The 19,357-nt window shown below is 38.6% G+C and overlaps 1 protein-coding gene across 6 annotated transcripts in view; it reads right to left on the reverse strand.

The window, feature by feature from the left end:
- The window catches only part of ctnnd1 (catenin (cadherin-associated protein), delta 1), a 39,356-nt gene extending 22,698 nt beyond the window's left edge, over positions 1-16,658 (reverse strand). For 3 of the 6 annotated variants that reach the window (XM_088342526.1, XM_088342523.1, XM_088342527.1), the window contains exons 1-4: positions 16,287-16,586; positions 5,957-6,104; positions 2,374-2,448; positions 2,159-2,284 (exon numbers count right to left, since the gene is read on the reverse strand). In XM_088342526.1, coding sequence (XP_088198652.1) covers positions 2,159-2,284; positions 2,374-2,448; positions 5,957-6,097 — 342 coding nt within the window. In that variant the 5' untranslated portion in view covers positions 6,098-6,104; positions 16,287-16,586. Of the gene's footprint in view, positions 1-2,158; positions 2,285-2,373; positions 2,449-5,956; positions 6,105-16,286 lie in introns of all 6 variants that reach the window. The other 3 variants (XM_088342525.1, XM_088342528.1, XM_088342529.1) reach the window with 3 other exon arrangements.
- Positions 16,659-19,357: the final 2,699 nt, after the last annotated feature.

A 19,357-nucleotide genomic window follows, 5' to 3' on the forward strand; every position in this document is an offset into this window, starting at 1 on the left:
CGTGTGAGGCAAATATTCTAACCACTGCATTACAGAAACACTAATACATATTCAACGGAGTGGAAAAAGTCAAAAAGAAAACTGGGATAAATCATATTTTACCTGTATTAAGAAGATAAAAGTTAATGCAACCGTCAACAATGGATCATAAAAGTTTTAAAAATTGTGCATGAACCAGCAACAAGATGCATTAGATTGCACACGAAAAGACAAACTAACTCATTTCAGGTGGTGGTTAGGTTTTTATTTAAGGTAATATAAAATTATTTTAATGTTTATTTCTTACTTTAATAAGTTTTAGCACCTACTATAAAATGATCCCATAAAAGGTATTGGCCCAAAAAAAATTATTATTGCTCAATGATTTAGGACTTTCTGAAGATGTTCGTAACATATATCTAATATTCAAATCCATTTGGATAGATTAAAGAAATTAAACTGTAGGTGCTGGAGGCTGAGAAAAATACAGTGACGTCAAACATTATTTGCCCTCTTCATGCTTTCTGTGGTTTTTGCAAATTTAATCACAAAGGTTTCAGATCATCAAACCAATTTTAATATCACACAGACACAAACCAAAAAAATACAAAATGCAGTTCTTAACTGATGATTGCATTTTTAAGGCACAAAAAAAAATCCAAACATATCTGGTCCTAGGTGAAAAAAATAATTGCCCCCTGAACCTAATAGCCAGTTGGGGGCCACCTTTGGCAGCAATAATAGAAATCAAACGTTTACGATAACTGGTAATGAGTCTTTCACAACGCTGTGGCAGAGGTTTGGCGCACTCCTGTTTGTAGATTCTTCAAATCTGCCATATTGGAAAGTTTTCTAGCATAAGCCATTTAAGATAAGACCAGATGTAACGGACTGCAGACATTCTAAAAATTTCAGTTTTTGATTCATTAGTCTACAGAATGTTTCTTTAAAACTCTTGTGGAAAATCAAGATTCTTTGTGTTCTTTTGTGACAGCAGTTGTTTTCACCTGAGAACTCACCCATGAATGCATTTTTTGGTCAGTGTCTTTCTTATAGTTGAGTCATGAACACAAATCTTGAACAGAGGGCACCAAGGCCTGCAGTTTCTTGGATGCTTTTCGAGGTTCTTTTGTGACCTCCTGAATGAGCCGTCACAGCACTCTTGGAGTAATCTTAATTGATTTACCACTCCTGGGAAGGTTTGTTCCAGATTTGCCAATTTCTTTTTACAGGTTTCCTACAGCTTAAGGCAAGTTCAGTTCAAGACTTTTTAATTGCCTTTATAAATAAAAGTTAAGACCAAGTCAAAGAACCCATATTTGAAACAAACTAAACAAATATACTTAAATATTTCTTGCACATAATACATCGTGCCTCGTACAGATGACCTGGCAAAGCTTTTAGCTATGGCGAAAGATGTTTGTCGGACAGCCACTTCTCATGAAATGTACACTTTGCTGGCATGGTCCAAAGTAAAAATCTCTGTCGGAAGTTGCTATGTGTATTGTGGTTACACCCAAGACATGTGTCTACTCTGAATGGCCCGACTAAAACCACATCAGTTTTGATAGTTCCGTTATTGTCGTCACACGATGTTGGTACAAAGTAAATTGGTAAATTATTAAAAAAAAACAAAAAAAACAGTTCAAACAAATATAAATCTTACTAATGTGTTCACATTTTTAAGACTTCCAAAAATTGGATTTAAGATATTTTAATGCCAATTAAGGCCTCATTTTTTAGAATTATGAATTCAATGGCTTTCAAGACTTTTCAAGGTTACACAGGAACCCTGTTTTAACATAGGGCTGGATAGGCCTAGATATTTTTTTTGTGCCTTATTAAATACATAATTTTTTCTTTATTTCCTTATCTTGTCTTTGGGTGTTATTAAAATTGGGTTGATGATCTGAAACATTTTTGAGTGATTAATATGGGGAGGGGGAAAAAGAATTTAGGAAGGGGGAAATACTTAAACGACACCGTGTCTTTTGGCTGGCTTGCTATTGACAACTTGCAACCCTCCCCAGATGACCCAGTAGAACTAAGTCTTGGTTTGTGCCTAAAGTTGCTTACCTGCTACCTGACCCCAAATAAGCCATAGTAAATAATTGATGGATGTGTGGAATTGCAGGTGTGAAAGCATACGATAACAGACTCGTGTTAAGTAGCGTTTTACCATAGGTTCTGTGCGTCCTGTTGTGCCATCATCGTTGGCTTCCACAGATACCACCGAATTGGACTCACGAGGATCTGCCTCCATTGGGTAGGTCTCCTGCACCATCTGACCAGGCTCCATCCTGAACTGTACAAATACATTCCTGAGCATAAGTACCTATGAGTATTTGCTACCTTTGTTAATAATTAAATACATTGGTTGAATTTGTTTCGTACGTGATGTGTTCCGTTGACGTAACCCTCGTTGAGAGTAAGTCTTTCTACATCTGCATCACAGGGAAGTCTGCCGTTCTGTAAAAATTGTATACATTTGAAGCGTTTTAAAAACGTGTCATAATTTTTTTATTCAAATGAATCACAACTTTTCTAAGAAACTAAGGATCTAGAACAGAGTTTAACATTTTGTTATCTTCTTAAGCAAAGCCACTCAAAAATAAAAAGTTTTTATTGATAATTCAAGTTACACTCCGACAAAGATTAGATTGGATCGACTGGCAAATACATCTTAAAAATATGAAGATTGGGATTGTTAAAAAACTCAATCCTGGAAACGGATCTCCATAATTTCTGAAAACAAATCTACGCCACAGTACATAAAACACAAGCAAGGACTTGAAATTAAACGAGCATAACATCAAATCATTATATGTGATTAAATGATATAATGGTGGGAAAAAGTGTGCAATAAATATTATTTAAGAAAGGGAAAATCCACCAATTTTTGTTGCCCAGTATATTAATCTACGATTTCCTGCACAAAGGGGTGCTCTATGGAGCTATAAATAACAGGGACAGGCAATGATTCACACATTAAACATTTGTTGTGTGTCTTTCGATGATGAGAATGGTGAGGAAAAAAATGTTCCATGTACACCAATATGCAAAGCAAGTTAAAATCTAGACAAACTGAACATTTATTCAAAAGTGATAAACACACATTAATGACTTTATGTTTGTACAACAGTGAGATGTGAAGGGGCCATGAGCATGTAGGAACACATAAGTAATGAGGGTGGCAAAAAAATGCAGAAGCCTTTGGGAATGCAAACAAACAGATTAGACAAGCACCATAGCATAGTCTGTTAGAGAAGGAAAGGAATGAAGGCATGCATATCTCAAGTGATTCTGGGGTCGAAGTCGGGGAGGGCAATTTGTACAGCCAGTATTATAACCAAAATCATCACAAATTTTGAGACGTACGTGATGCACAAAATGCACCTGTAATAAAAAAAATTGAATTTGTATAGAAACAATACATCAACCAATTGAACTGCATACTACAAGTTCACGTACGGTGTGCTGGATGACACACAGAAAATTTGCAGGAAATCCAAACTAGAGTCAACAATTTTAGCCTGTGGCTTCTGGATTATCGATTATGAAAGCCAAATCATCTACTCTGATGCCTAGATGATCAAAAATTTTGTTAAGATGGTGTTGAAGCTTCTTTAGATAGTATAAGGGCTAAGCCTTTCTTAAAAGAAAACAAAGACATATACTAGCAATTCTAGCAAGTATGAAGAGCTTGCCACCTCAAGAATGTTGTGGTGGATCATGGAATATGAAATGATCTACATTTATATATAATGAACACTGCCCAAAGCGCTTTACAATGTGCTTCCCATTTCCCAATAGCGGCCGTGCAGCCATGTAAGGCGCAAACATGCTTATTGGGGGCATTATGGATTCAGTGTCTTACCCAAGGACACTTCGACATGTAACGCGGAAGAGCGATCTCTTGATCCCAAGACGAGCGCTCTACATCCTGAGCTACTGCCGCCAGGGCTTCACAATTAAACAAAATCGAATAGATATCGCGATGTGTCACAGTGCTATGGTGTAACCGCAATCCACTGCATTTTTTTCAAGGATTCATAGTTCCAGTAAGTTATTTGATTGACAGAGTGTTTGGCCAACAAGAATTGTCACGTTTCGTGGGTTTAACGTGGTTTTAATGGCACCAACCAATAAAGGCGAGGCACAGTTTGCAAGACGTGTGTGCGTGCCCAACTTTGATAGGCTGGCGTAAGCTGGTGTAAGCAGCACGTGCACAAATGGCCACCAAAACAAACGCCACAGCTCGTAGCTCTAGTGGCCCGTTACATTGAAAATAATTTCATTTATTAAATCTGACCCCGAGTCAGAAAAGCGCAAGGAAAAGCTGATCACCAGCAGGTGCTGCCTGGATTTTTAAAGCGTCCGGGAATTGATTGAGGCGGGGTCCGAAGGGAAAGCCAACAGCAAGCCACCACTGCCAAACATGGCTAGTCACAAATGCCAGATCCATTACCAATAAAGTGGATGTCTCGTAGCTGCTGCTCGTGTCAAACCACTACATTTGTGACTCTTGTATTTTAATCATCACAAAAACAATGCTGAAATCGTGGGGACCCGACTCTTGCGTTCAGCTTGCCAGCCGCTCTCTTAATCGTTTTCTTACACCGAAAGTAAAAGCCCTCCAATTTTGTTGTCCTTTTGTGTAATGACATACCATAAAAGACAAAATTAAGTAAAACCGCTAAACCTGCTCTCGAGACAAAAAAAAAAATCATATTTTTAGTGCATTTTATTTCCTTGTGTGACCTTAGATGATGTGACAAATTGTATTACATAAGAACAATGCCAGAGCCTGCGTCCCACTTTAAACTTTTCTCCCTCCCACAGTTACTTAAGCTTGTTGACCTTAACCTATTAACCTTCATTTTTTTATAAATAATAGTTTTAAAACAAGGTGTAAGCAGAGCTATTTTGTAGAAAATAAAAAATACTGCTAACGCTGAACAGACATTGTTCAATGAGCTTCCTAATAACATTTTTTAAGCGATTTAGAGCCAAAGCCCGAGTTTGTTGGGGTGACACGTTGACTGTAAACTGTAGTTGGGACCGTGCCCTTTGGAATGCTGTAGATTAATTTGTGTGACCATATTCTGATCTCCGGGCCATACATACTGATGAAAAAAGCCATATATACTCTTGGAGAGGCGTATTTGGCTCACGAGCCAGATGTACAAAAGAAGAGCCACAGGTTCCCGACCCATGTAGTAGGCTAACGCTGGCAAAATATTAGGTCACGACCAGAGGTTAACATGAATTTTGTCATTTTCTGCAAAGAAATTATACATAAACTCTGAATTACTCAGTGCGCCGCTTAACATGGTGGAAACAAATACAAGAATCTACTGTGCCATTCTGTAAGTGAGTTATTGTAGTTGACCACTGAACGTACTTGACAAAATGCACATACAGAGACCCCTCGCTACTTCACGCCTCAGTTATCGCTGGTTCACTGCATCGCAGATTTTTAATTGAATTGTCTTTATTTTTATTAATAAACATATCCCCATTAACTGGGATAACGGAAGGATTACTGTATTTGTTTTTTACATTCTACTGCTGCTAATGAGCATGATCTTGGTTTACGGGGAGAAAAATTTTTTTTACTTGATTTTAATTTATTATTTGCATGTTCCTAAAAATGGACAGAGGTTTATTTATAGATTTATGTTTTTACTGACTGAGCATTGCACCTTTTAAGAGGTTCACTTTTTCCTTTTTTTTTTTACAAATTTGCAGAATGTTCGATAAAAGATGTATTTTTCATTTCACCCATGTTTCTGGTGTTTACTATAATTTGCCACATAAATTAACTTCACGCTAAATTTAAGAAAAGATTAACAATATTAATGATTATGCGATTATCTGACTAATCGGTGACTAGCCGTCTATTTAAATAGTCGTTAGTTGCGGCCTAAGCTGCTTGATTGCAGCGGGGAAGGAGGCACAAGATATACAGTGTTACCTGCATGTTGGGAAGAGGGCGGGGCAAAGTGCCAGCACAAGACCTCCGCTCCTCTTCCAGGGCTCGGCTCAGCATCTCAAACTGCCTCTCCTGTTCCCGCACAGAGGCCAGAAGTGAGGCTGTACTTGCACACTGCTCCATTCACACACTAAGAGCAAAGCAGAAGAAAAAGGAAAGGAAAGAGTGAACACCAAAGCATAAGAAGAATTTAACCAGCACCAGAAATCAATGACCAAAAGAGGAGAACCAAATCACCCAGATACAGTACATACAAATGAAAGCAGGTAGTCACAGTTACCATGCACAACTCAAAGTGTGCCTAGTGTCTACAGGAGTCAATGAGGTAATTCCACAGTATGAGATAGTGATCAATAAGTACGGAATAACATTAAACAAGCATAAAATATTGATTAACAGTGAAGGGGGGATGTCACTAATAGAAAGCTAGCGACAATCATTCAATCAATCATAAAGTCTATGACCAAATTTAAGACCTCGTGTGAAGCAGAAGAATTGGAGCAGTGTTTATCAGCATGCTAATTTTCTCAACAGATAAAAATAGACAAATTAGTGTAGTATGAAAAGAGATGACTGAATATTTTAAGATGCACATGTGTAACTCGTTAACACCTCTTCCTTCGGAGAACGCAGTAAATGTAAAAAAACTGGTGAATCAACCATCCAATAAAATGGGAAAAAAAAAAACCTAAACAAAAAAAAAGCAAAAACCCGCTTTTGTGTTTATGCACAAACAGTACAACATGCAAGTAAAAGAAATTGAGTATTGAACAGCCCTATAAAATTAAAATAGAAATGTGTTAGATGACCAATGTTTCTTAGAATTGCCACTGACATTTAAAAAAAAATCGTCATTTAAATTGCAGGTCCCTAATTGGTAGAATGAGGTCTCGTCACAGTAGAAGACTTTCTTATTATCCGTTTTTCTCCTTTTTGGGTACGCTTTCATTGCCACACATTTTAGAGTATGAACAAACGACACAAAACAGACACATGCACACACACACACACACACACACACACACACACTATTGTCAAACATTCCACAGTAAGTTTCAGCATGTCATATCCTGTCTCCGTTTTTGGAATCCAACATGAAATGTCATTCCTTTTCTTTGTAACCCGAATGACCACCCTTACGTGTATTTCATTTTCGGAAAGCTCTGTCTTCTCTATTAGTTACAGAAACTGTAAGTGACTCATCTTTAAAAGTGGATAAAGAAAATAAAATGAAAAAATTAGAGAGCCGTTATGATAAAATGCAACAAAGAAGTCATTATGAGACACGACTGTAGGTCTTTTCAAGTTACTAGCTTGCAAAACTAAGGCAAAAATTTAAGGCCCTAATAGAACATATATGACAATCCTTCTGTCTAGTCTTACTTATTATTTTCTACAGTTTTATACATTAAAAAAGCAGTGCAAAGAGTGTAGACAAGAGCCTTTTATGCCCTAATGCAATTGCCATCTACCAATCCAATACACGCCCCACCAACATTCTTGTTTCCTAGGAGTTTAAAATGGCTTTGGCCACTTAAAGAAGCAATAATGTACATTATTTATTGTGCCATTAGCAGAAAAGCTAATGACTTTGATTGAAAGATAAAAAGTAAAAACATTGGCAGAAACTCACAAAAGACACAGGAAACTTGTCATTAGAATGGGCAAGTTTGAATGCTCAAATGAGTGTTGCATACCCTTAAGATTTCATATCAACTTGCAATTTCAAATAGTACTCGAAAATGGGGATTCCACAGCACACATTTGAATGCACAGTAGAGGTCAAGCTGCGATAAAATGCTGGCGTGGCCTGCCCAAGTGTACTGCTGACACATCCTTAAATTGTCAGAGATTCGACCTCTTGTCTTTTATGTGTTGTTGTAGGAACACATCTAACCGCTACTGTGTTTGCCATGGCTGCTTTAAATAACAATATCCTCCCCGATCACTGGTCAACAGTATCGTGCCAGCAGTGTGCATTGTGCACATGTAATGTAACCATACTGTACTGACCCTCACGAAACAGAGTGATAGATCGAAGTGATATTCATGGTCAAGGGGCAGATGAACAACGTTGTGGAACATGGTACGACAGCCAACACCATATCAGAACATTAACATTTGTTAAATTGCTCTTTAAATGTCATAAATGTCAAACATACAGTAATATGCTTTTACATACTTTTTGATCATGTCGATCAAATCAATCTTATTAATATTCTAGAGGTATTTAAAGGATCTTATGATGCAGTTGAGGAAATGAGTTAACAAAATCATATATCCCAAAAGGAACTGTTTTTGACAGTTCTTCTAATAAAGCTCAGTGTATCCGACTGTGGTCTGAGAATTAGGACTCAATCACATCACTGACACTTCAAAACAGAAAATTAAGATATCCTTTTTTCTGGGAAGTTTGCTTTTATTTATTTGTTTTTTAATCAGTGGTAGGGCCAACTCTTTCTCACGTTACTATCAGTGCAAGCATTGTCCTTCACAGAAATGTGCTGCAAAACAATACCCCACAAAGAAAGTAGAACTAGTCAGAGGAGGGAAAAAAACGATTTCAGTAGAGTAAAAGAGCACAAAAACCAATACCATGCCACATTACGCTATGGACACACCGAAAATGAAATCTCGCATTGTGCCGTCAGACAAGCTAGAGTTTTATCGTGGAGAGCTAGAACGGCCTTTGCTCTTGTGGCACGTGGAGAAAAGGGGACCCAGCTCCCCACAAACAAAACAAAGATACAAACTAGCCAGATAACCTTCCCCTATCCGGGAGCGTTTTGGTACTGCATGTTGGTGTGCTCATTTTACAGTAGCAACCTTGTTTGCCACTTCAATTAACAAACTCAGCAGATGAATGGTCATCGCTGAACTTTACTCCTTCAAAGCAATCGCCTATTTAGTTTGGTCTGGGTGCATAGAGCAGTTTTCCAGAAACAGCGACGTTCAATCTGATGTCAACCATTGTTAGGATTTGTTCATTGCTGCATGTTTACGTGTTCGTGTATTGCATTCACCCCCTGTGTTGTTTCCACAACATGACAAATGTGGCTTCCTGCCCAGGCGAAGCGTAAAATAAAGTTAAATTATACCAACACTTGCGGCACCACACAAGATCCCCGCGTCCTCTGCGCAGGGCAGCCGTTCACACCAACCTCAGTGAATTAAAATAAAACGTGCCAGCCGAATGACGTTAGGTGTGTCCATAGTAATAGAGTACCAGAAAGATGTCTGGTAACCAGTTATCAGTTTATAAGAAGAAAAAAAAATCACTAAAGCATCACAATTAAGTCAAGTCATGTATATTTATAAAGCCCTTAATCACAAGAAGTCTCAAAGGGCTGTACAGACTACTATTACACCCTCCCCTGATCTCAAACGTGCGGATTTCTTCTTGGCTCTTGGAATCACTGGCAAACCAACGTTTTCGGAGCGAAGGCTCCGACCAGAAAAATACAGGGTAATTAATTCAAGTAAAAATACTGTTACAGAATAATTGACTCAAGTAGAAGTAAAAAGTAGTCATCCAAATGATGACTTGACTAAAAATAAAAAAGTACATGGTGAAAGAACTTCTAAAGTACTGAGTAACTGTAGCAACATAATTTCTATACCTTTGATAAGTTTGTCTGTTTTTAAATATTGAAAACTTGCAAACGGGATTGCATAACGTATCAGTTCCTTATTTTAATGTTGTTTGTTGTTTTGACTATTATAGACTGTTTACATCATCATGTTGCTGGTCTTTGATTTCCACACCTTTGAGGGATGTTTTTGTACCCTAGGAGATTCAATAAAGAGAAAGGGCTTGGGGTGAGCTTTCAGAACAGGATTTGAATATCAGCTGAGGTTTGGATTCTCTCCTTGCAAGTTCAAAATCCTTTTCTCCTTAATTTGAGTGTACACTAATCTATTATCTCAAAATTGAAGAGGTTGACCGATTAACGGGCGGGACGATTATCGGCATTGATATTTGGAAATATATTCAGTATCAGCATGTTATTGGACTGATTAACGAGATTATTAAACACAACACTGAGCAAAACTTTTCTCTTCCACTCCTGCCTTCTGTCTCAGAAAAGCGACCGGGGGTGGAGCCACTGAAGCAGGAAGCTAGCTTCGCCCTGTCGGCAGTCACAGACTGGAGCATGAGTAGATCTGTCGCTAATATTTTTTTTAGATTCGTGAATATTTTTCACATTCGCATTTACTGTCTTTTTTTCTCCCAAACCTTCTTTGTGACTACGCTTGACTGAAATGTCAAGGAAATGTCGTCAATGTGGTGGCACGGCAGCTGGGTGGTTAGCACGCATCCCCACGGTGCAGAGGTTCAGGGTTCAATTCAATCTACCACAGCCTCCTCTGTGGAGTTTGCATGTTCTACCCGTGTCTGGGTGGGTTTCCTCCAGACACTCAGATTTCCTTCCACATTCCAAAAACATGCATGTCAGGTTAATTGGGTGGTCCAAATTGTCCTTAGGTGTAAATGAGCAAGTGAATTGTTATCCGTCTTTGTGTGCCCAGCAACTGGCTGGCAACCAGTTCAGGGTGTCCCCTGCCCACTGCCCGAGGAAAACTGGGATGGGCTCCATCATCCCCCCCACTCTACTAAGGATAAGCGGTTCAGATAATGGATGGATGGATGTCGTCAATGTGCAGGGCACTAACTGAAGCAAAGAACACGGTGTCTCACTGTATAATGTGTATATTAAGCAATATTGATAAACGTGATCAAAACCAAAAAGTGATTATTGTCTCAGTGTTCTCGTTTGCCCGCATCCCTGCGTCCTAGACGCATCATTTTTGCTGGGGACGCATAGTCTCAAATCAATGTGCGTCTCCCGGACGCAACTTTTTGGACACAAAATTGTCATTATTACTAGATTACATTTTTTTTAAACAAAGATTTACCGCACTCCAAACTTTTCGTCAGGCAAATCCGGCAGATGTTGTTTTGGTCTCGCGGTTCGAGTTTTCGTCTGCACGCCGATCTCGAGTTGTGTGGTGAAAAGTCCGTCTCTTTTTAGGGAACCGGCTTTTTCGGCTCAACTCATTCAAGAGAGCCGGCTCTCAAATGGCTCACTTGCTTTGATGTATTATATTATGAATTATTATGTTGTATAAAGAAGTTAAGAAAAAAAGGAGGTATAAAAGGAGAAAAAGAAAAAGAAAGGTTTGTGGTTATCCCTTTAATGCAGAAAATGAATTAATAATTTGATGATTAAAACTGAATGAATATATAGATTTTTATTATATATTTGTCACCGATTTACAATTTCAACCTCGATAACACTAAATTTTGGGGACCCATAGATCTCTGTTGGGACCCATAGATTTTTGAGCATGAGAGTCCCCGGGACTCATCACTTTTCAGAGGTAAAATGAACACTGTTGTCTATATAATTAGTTTCTTAAGAAATATTCCTGCAAACGTCACCAACACTGGAAGCGACCCAATGTAGCTAAAAGCTATAATATTTACGACCACAACTATTTGTACATAAGTAAGTGCTATATTGCGTATTATAGTAGCCTTATTGTGATACATGTTTATAGTGTGCTATAGTAAACCTATTGAAATGCATGTTTATTGTACGTAGTTGCTCACTGATTACAGTAACCAGAGAACCATTGTGAATGAGACCCTGGTTTGATTGGATTTCCTGTGTAAACAAATGTTTGAATCAAATTTAAAATCGGACTATCTACAGTTTGCAAAGAAAGACACGCTTCAAACATATCGTGTTGTGTAGCTTTGGCACACTACAGAAGAATACCACACTTATTAGTCATGTTATTAGTGTTGAAATTCTAATTTATTTACTGTAAAAGGTTTCAGAGCGCTATTTAATTTTTTTTTTAATTGTAGACAAATTCTTTGCGTCTTTTTGCATTTTTAAAAAGGTCTTACTCCAATTTTTAAGCTTTTACAGCAAATGAATAAAGGCTCCAGATATCGATTAGCAGGCTCCTCTTAATACTAATAGGCGGTATAAGTATCGACCCTAAAAAACCCATATCGTTCGATCCTGACAACATTGCTCTGTGACCGCAATGCTTACATTTTCTTTTTAGAGCTTTGAATGCAATTCTCTAGCCATTAAATTAATAGTTATTGAAATACAGTGGAACCTCGGTTTTTGAACGCCTCTCAGTTCGAACAAATCGGAGTCCGACCAAAAATTTCGAGAAATTCTTGCTTCGCTGTTCGGTCAAAAAATCGGAGTTTGAACGCCGGTAATGCGCGAGTGCATACGCTAGGATGTGATGCTGAGCGGCGTACGGGTGTAGATTGCTCTTTTCGTGACCAACTGTTATCGCTTGCGGACGTGCTTCGTTTTGCTTTCGCTTTTAATATAGGTGTAGGAAGTGTTTTAGCCCCCAATTATGCCTCCGAAAAAAGTCAGTGCAAGCAGAAAAGTTGCTACAGGTGAAGAAAGAAAAGTAGTGCGTACAACTATTGCATTTAAGAGAGAAATAATAGCAAAATATGAAGGAGGTGTGCGAGTGTCTGATCTTGCTAGGGAATACCCCACTGTCCACCTGCGCCTTCTGCTGACCACCACAAAGGTAAGAAATCCTATTCATAATTATTTTCTTTATCCTTTTTTTTTAATGTTTACACGCTCATGTTAGCGTAATCTTTTGTACGGAAGATTACAATAACACGGACCTATGATTAGCCTGGGTCATGTTTACGTTAAACATTCAAGGTAAACTTTCAGGGTGTTGGGACGGAGCCCCCTTTCCAATGAACCGCTCACCACTTGTTGTGGAGACCCGGGTGCTAAATGACTTGTAAACGACCTGATTTTTTTATTTTTACACGTTCATGTTAGCGTAATCTTTCGTACGGAAGATTACGATAACATGAACGTACGATTAGCCTGGGTTTGTTTTAGGTTTGCGTTAAACATTCAAGGAAACATTCAGGGGGTTGGAACGGATTAAAACGATTTACATTATTTTTAATGGGAAAAATGATTTCGGTGATCAAACAAATCGGTTTTCGAACAGGGTTCTGGAACGGATTATGGTCGAGAACCGAGGTTCCACTGTATACTGGATAACTAAGACTCCACCCCCATCTTCAAAATAAAGAGAAAAATATATGACATGCCATTTAAAGGGACGGGTAACCAGTCGTGATACTTAATTGGCATAAAGGCTGATTTTATTTTTCTCACTGGAGCATCAATATTATTTAAGCTATAGAAAAATTATCTAAAACCTTCTACCTGGTCTGGGCTCATTTCAAAAGACGAATCAGATAAACATGTTCATCAGAAATGCTATTTGAAAATCAGCCAAAAGTGTTGCGACCATGCAATACGTTTGGTGCATTCTAAGGTTGAGTTCCACCTATTAAATGCTTTTCCCTCAACCAGATAGCTTGCGAAGATATGTGAAGGTAGATAATTTATTTTAAGCAAAATCTTGGAGTTGAATGCCAATCTCTTTAAATCCCCTCACAATGAAAACACGCTAAATACATAAATTAATATTTTGAATACAGCCAGTCAAAGCTGTACAAAATTTGGAACTTTTTAACTTGCTGCCAACATCTTCTGGCTTGTGTCATAATTGCCGTGTGGGTCGAGCTCCTTCTTGCGCGTTCAAGTATGTGAATTATTAAGACACTCGGATAAACTTCATTTTTTATCTTTCTTAGGGTTTCAATTGATGTTTTGACCCTACTTGAAGTGGGCCTTTTCTTTCACAATTTTCATGCTGGACGAACAAATAAAAACAAAAAAATTGGGAGAAGCATGACATCACTCTCCAGCATTACGAACTTTTTCAACTTCCCAGCTAGCCTCAGCATCTTGCATGTTTAATATGAGGGCGTTCATCCTGTTGCATCATGTTTAATTCCTAATGGACAGCAAAATGACGTGATCATTCTTTAAATAAATACAAAACACTACAACCGTTAGTAAGAAGTTGGAAGACATAACTTGGGACGGCATACTGACAGGGCAGTAGGAGGAGCATAGAGGAAAACGCTAGCTTTTGAATGTGACACACCCATGGTCTGCTATGAAAGGCCGTCATTACGGAGTCTCACAAATGATAGGCCTTCCTAAAACAGCAGGCTGGGCAGCAGACTTCAGTCCTCGTGGACTACACAGATGACAATAAACGTTTGTGATTGTGTGCCTTTTTTACATAAATGAAACTATTTGGACCAACACTAATGAAAGGGCATGTTCTTACCTGCATCCAATCCCTGTCTCCTCTGTTGCAGCATGTAAAAAAATACTCATACTTGCAGGCTAACTGTGATATAGAAGGCAAGTTCACAGCACACTGAGCATAACTAACCAGTTAGCTGAATTCTTGCACTGATTCGAAGCATGTCAGAATAACTACCACTACAATTACTTGTGGGCAATATTTCCTTTAGAATTGGTTTCAGAACAAAACGGAAAAAAAATCCTTTATTTAAAAAAAAAAGCTGTTTGGGAATAAGACAGTTGGAAGAGATAAAGCAAAATAATACTGTATCTTCAATCAAATTGATAATTTTATTGCATTTAACTTATTACTTAAAGATGCAGTCCAATTTTTTCTTAACCTTTCTACTTGCCGACACTTCCTTCCAGCTAGCGTCAGTCATCATTGCAGCCTCAGTCAGCTTTTTCATGATGCACATGCAAGCACCTGCATTTCTTAGACATGCTTGAATAAACTATTTTTGGGGTTTGGGTTTGCGTTTGGTCGGTACTTGAAACAGGCCTTTACTTACTTTCACCATTTTCATGCTACACGACCCAAAAACTGCAATGACAAGCATAAAATCAGCCTCCAAAGTCCCTTACCGCCTTCCTCTTACAAAAAATGTAGGCACGGGTGAAAAAAAAAAGTATGGGCTCTTTGAACTCAGTTGGGCATTGTTAAGACATACTTAATAGAAAAATGAATCTGCCTTCAACTTTTTAAGGACACCTAAAACGACAAGCCACCTTTAAAATAAAATAGTTACTCTACAAAATCAAAGTACCATTGTTGTTTCTTATTTACACTATATAAAAAGGGAACAATTTCACAGTTGCAACAGCCTGTTTACCAAGTTGGCCATAACTATCTATCTATCTATCAACCTTGGTCATATCCCTCAAGAGTGGTGACCAAAGCAAGACAAACATACAATAAGGGGAAAGAAAAACACACACACAAACATTTTTGGACCGTGGTCAACCCAAATGCCCAAACACCCAAACAAGTTAGGCACCTCGGCACCCAACTTGGTCATGCTTTCTTTTTTCCAGATGAAATTTTGTACCACAAGACAAGTTTAATCATGGCATCAGATGCACAAATGGGTTTTATAATCATTCTGCTTATGAAAAGAGTAAATCAACCCTCTGAACACATTTCAAAGAATAATACGTTTGGTTTCCTAGAACATTTACACGGCCATACGAAACCCGATTATTGCTGTATATTCCAATCTCTAACCACATATTGCCTCCATGCGAATATACTGACTGATTGATTGATGCACCAAATACAAAGTTAGAAAACCAATAATAATCTCTGTGATTGCAGCGTTAGTTGAGAAGGTGCAAGCTTCTACAAAAGGGCACTGAATAATGAAACACGCCTTTTTGGTCTTGCCACACCCCACCCACACGTTCAGACCAACACAACAGGTTTTCTAGCTTTTATCGCGACCACTCCTTTCCTAACTGGCACACAACTTCAACATTTCAAACTTTTAAGTCCGAACACTAACCGTGAAAATAGATCAGCGAAGTCGTCCACCAAACTCAAACGGATTTCTTTCGACAACAAGTAATAGTGTCACTTGCTATAAACCGAAACTGGACTTTGGACACAACTTTTTCCTTGTCGCTGAATGCTGGCTGTCACTTCCGTGTCCTCTTTGATGCTTTGATTAGCCCACAATCCCCACTGTTGTGCTTTCAAGTACACACAGGTCTGATCAAAGAGACAGTGTTCCAGTTAGAAAAATCGAATGAAAGCTTATGGACATCAAAGAGGTATATCACTCAACCCACATTGGTGTCAAAAATAAAACATACATTTGATGAAGAGTGACACTACTATTAAATTGAAGTACTTTTTAGTTAAAGCGAATTCATCTCAACCATTCTTGCTGGCAGTAGTGAAGCTAACTAACCAAACTTTAACGCTTTGGTCCCTTGAGCTACCGTGGTTAGCATGCTAACATTGCGTTTTACGGGAAAAAAAAACAGCGTCACGATATTAAAATACGTTTTATCTTCACACATTCCCAATAAGGCCTATCGGACACCTAGCGCACAATGAAGAGTATTACCGTTTGCTGAGCGCGTTAGGCTTGATTTGTGAAGTCCATAAGTATTGGAGATGACGGTTCAGGCCTATCCCAGTCGACTGCACTCAATGCAAAGTCAAAAAAATCGGGAACCGCAGTCTCCGGGAACAAGCCAGCTCAGACAGCACGCGGCAAAAGAGCAAATTAAAGGAAAACAAGTGCAGTCAAACTACTGCTTTGAAAACACGGCCGATGAAAAAAGTGGCCACCGCTAAATGAGAAGAGAGAAAACACCCACCTATGCAATTTCCTCAGTACTAGGCTTGTTGTTCACTTGACGGCTGAGGGCTCTTCCTCCTCTGCCGGAGAGCGGCATGATCGGGTGGGGGCGGGGGAAGGGACAGGGAGTGGGGAATAGGCAATAAAATAAGGAACACGGATTTGCAAAACTGTTGAGTACAAGCAATGGTACCCAAACAGAGGGTACATATTATTTCAAGGGGAATGTGATATTTCAAAATATATATTGAAAGCACATTGTGTAATATTTGGCGCCCCCCAGTGATGAAAAAAGTAGTTCATTCAAAATAGGGTCAGTATTGATTTGAGTAGATAGATAGATAGATAGATAGATAGATAGATAGATAGATAGATAGATAGATAGATAGATACTTTATTCATCCCCGAAGGGAAATTCACTTTTCCAGCAGCATCCCTGAGCTGAGAACAATCGAAACAATCGAAAATAACACGGGAGCTGCTGGAGTGGCTGCCATTCGTGACGGCGCCGGAGAAACGATTCAATTTGAATCATGTACAAACAAACAAACAATTGAATCATGTACAAGAAACGATTCAATTTGAATCATGTACAAACAAACAAACAATTGAATTTACCTCGCAAACAAAATATTCATATGCTATAGAGTAGAAGTGTGTTTTAAGCTCCTTACTTCTCAGTTTCCACTTCAGCAGTTGTGTGACTGATTTGCCTCAAGGAGTCATATGCATATATGTAATATGTAATATATCTGAACTATTTTGCCAAGATGCATCCTAATAGAAATTTGTATTTATTCGGCTCACTAAGGGCTATCCTAATAAACATGACTTGACTTGACTCACTAAGAGGCAGCTGACATGTTGGCGCTCTTTTTTTTTTCTCCTCTGCTTTTCTTTCATTATTCTTCACCCTTTACCTATTTCTTCTGTTTTTCCTTCTTTTCTTTTGTTTTCACATAGTTTTCTGCCTATTCCCCCATTTCATTTTCTGTTTTTCTTTCTCTTCTTTATTTTGAGCTTTTATCCTTTTTTTCCTTGTCCTCTTTTTTTCTTTTCCCCACTTCTCATTTTCTTCTTTTCTTAATTCTTTTCTGTATCATTTCCTTTTTCTTTCCTTCTGTTTTCTTCCTTTGTCCTTTTACTTTTTAATCCTCCATTTTCTGTTGTTTTTCTTTCTTTTTCTCTATTCTCAATTTTTTTTCTTTCTTTACAAAGGCTGGCAAAAAAATCAGAAAAATAATGTTACATAATTGGTGATCTTTCTTGTGTTTTTAGCACTTTTTTCCACTTGTACTACACAATACAGCAACATCTGATGGGCAAACATTACGCACTGTCCCCTTAAAGGTAATCCCAAATTCTCAAACATGCTAATGTAAGGAAACAGTACAGTTTTTGCATAAAATATTCATATGAAATGAAATGATCTGCATTTATATAGCGTTTTTCAAGTCAAGACTTCCCAAAGCGCTTTACAGTGTGCTTCACATTTCCCATGAGCGGCCGTGCAGCCATGTAAGGCGCTAACCTGCATATTGGGGGTATTAGGGGTTCAGTGTCTTACCCAAGGACACTTCGACATGTAACACAGAGGAGCCGGGAATCGAACAGCGATCTCTTGATCCCAAGACGAGCGCTCTACCTCCTGAGCCACTATATATAAAAATTGAATATATTTCATTGGTATATTCAATTTTTTTCCAGAGATAATGCATTTTGAAGAATGCATGTCTTCTCTTTGTCCTCCTTAGCTGTGACATCATCCGAGGAACACCAGCACCCTAGCAAACCAGTCGCCATATTGTTATACGTGTTAATTACTCTAAAAAGTTAAGAGTCTTCTATCAACAGAAGGCGGCCGTAGCCTCGGTGGAAAAACGCTAGCCAACCAAAAAATAGGCAGTGATCAGCCAGACTAACTGGCAACCATGAACGAAAAGCAGTAACAGTTACAGCGATAAATGCAAAGCCGACCAAGAATAAACCAAGGAACGCGGCAAAACCCGTGCTAAAACCAGGCTAGCTGATCAAAAAACATGCAGTGAGAAGCCACGCTAACTGAGAACCAACAACTAAAAGCAGCAATGGCGATAAACGCAAAGCCGGTCTGGAATGAACAAACCAAACAACACGGCAAAACTGGCACTAACGCTAGTCGAGCCAATCAAAAAACACGCGGGGAGCAGCCAAGGTATCCGGAAATTAACAAAGAAAAGGGGCAGCGGCTTCGATAAAAAAAGCGGAGTCAGGAATGAATAAACCAAGGTACACAGCAAAACTGGCGCTAATGCCAGGCTAGCAGGCCAAACAACACCCAACAAGTAGTCAACGGGCGCCAACCGGTGGCAAACAAAACAAAAAATCCCTCGGCAGACCCAGCAATAATGGTGAGCTAGCCGGACAAAATTATACCAACCAAGACGCACGCAGCGAAAAACACAAACAAAAAGCCATAATTGCCTTTATAAAAGGAATCAAAAACAAGGCAAGCAAAGTTCTAATTCCTCGAAGCAGGGATGAGTGGTATGTAATCGCTGTTCACTACAATCGCTGTCTGTTGTGTTAATGGGATTCTGCATTTTGAAAGTGTTGTGTTCCTTCACTGACATCACAGCTCTACAGCAAACAAGCCAGATAGGTCAACTGTGAGACTAAATTTCTCAAGTCCCCAAGCCCAAATATTTTGCTACATACTTGCATAATTGTGATAAAACACAAAACATTTTGTGCCTGCTAGAAAAACAAATCTGTTCGGGAATACCTTGAAGGTGTCCTTAAAAAGTTGAAAGTTAAATCTTTTCTTTATTAACTATGTGTTAACAATCCCCAAC

This window comes from Urocampus carinirostris, chromosome 8 (genome assembly GCF_059441175.1).
Source record: "Urocampus carinirostris isolate Australia breed hairy pipefish chromosome 8, RoL_Ucar_1.0, whole genome shotgun sequence".
NCBI lineage: Eukaryota > Metazoa > Chordata > Actinopteri > Syngnathiformes > Syngnathidae > Urocampus > Urocampus carinirostris.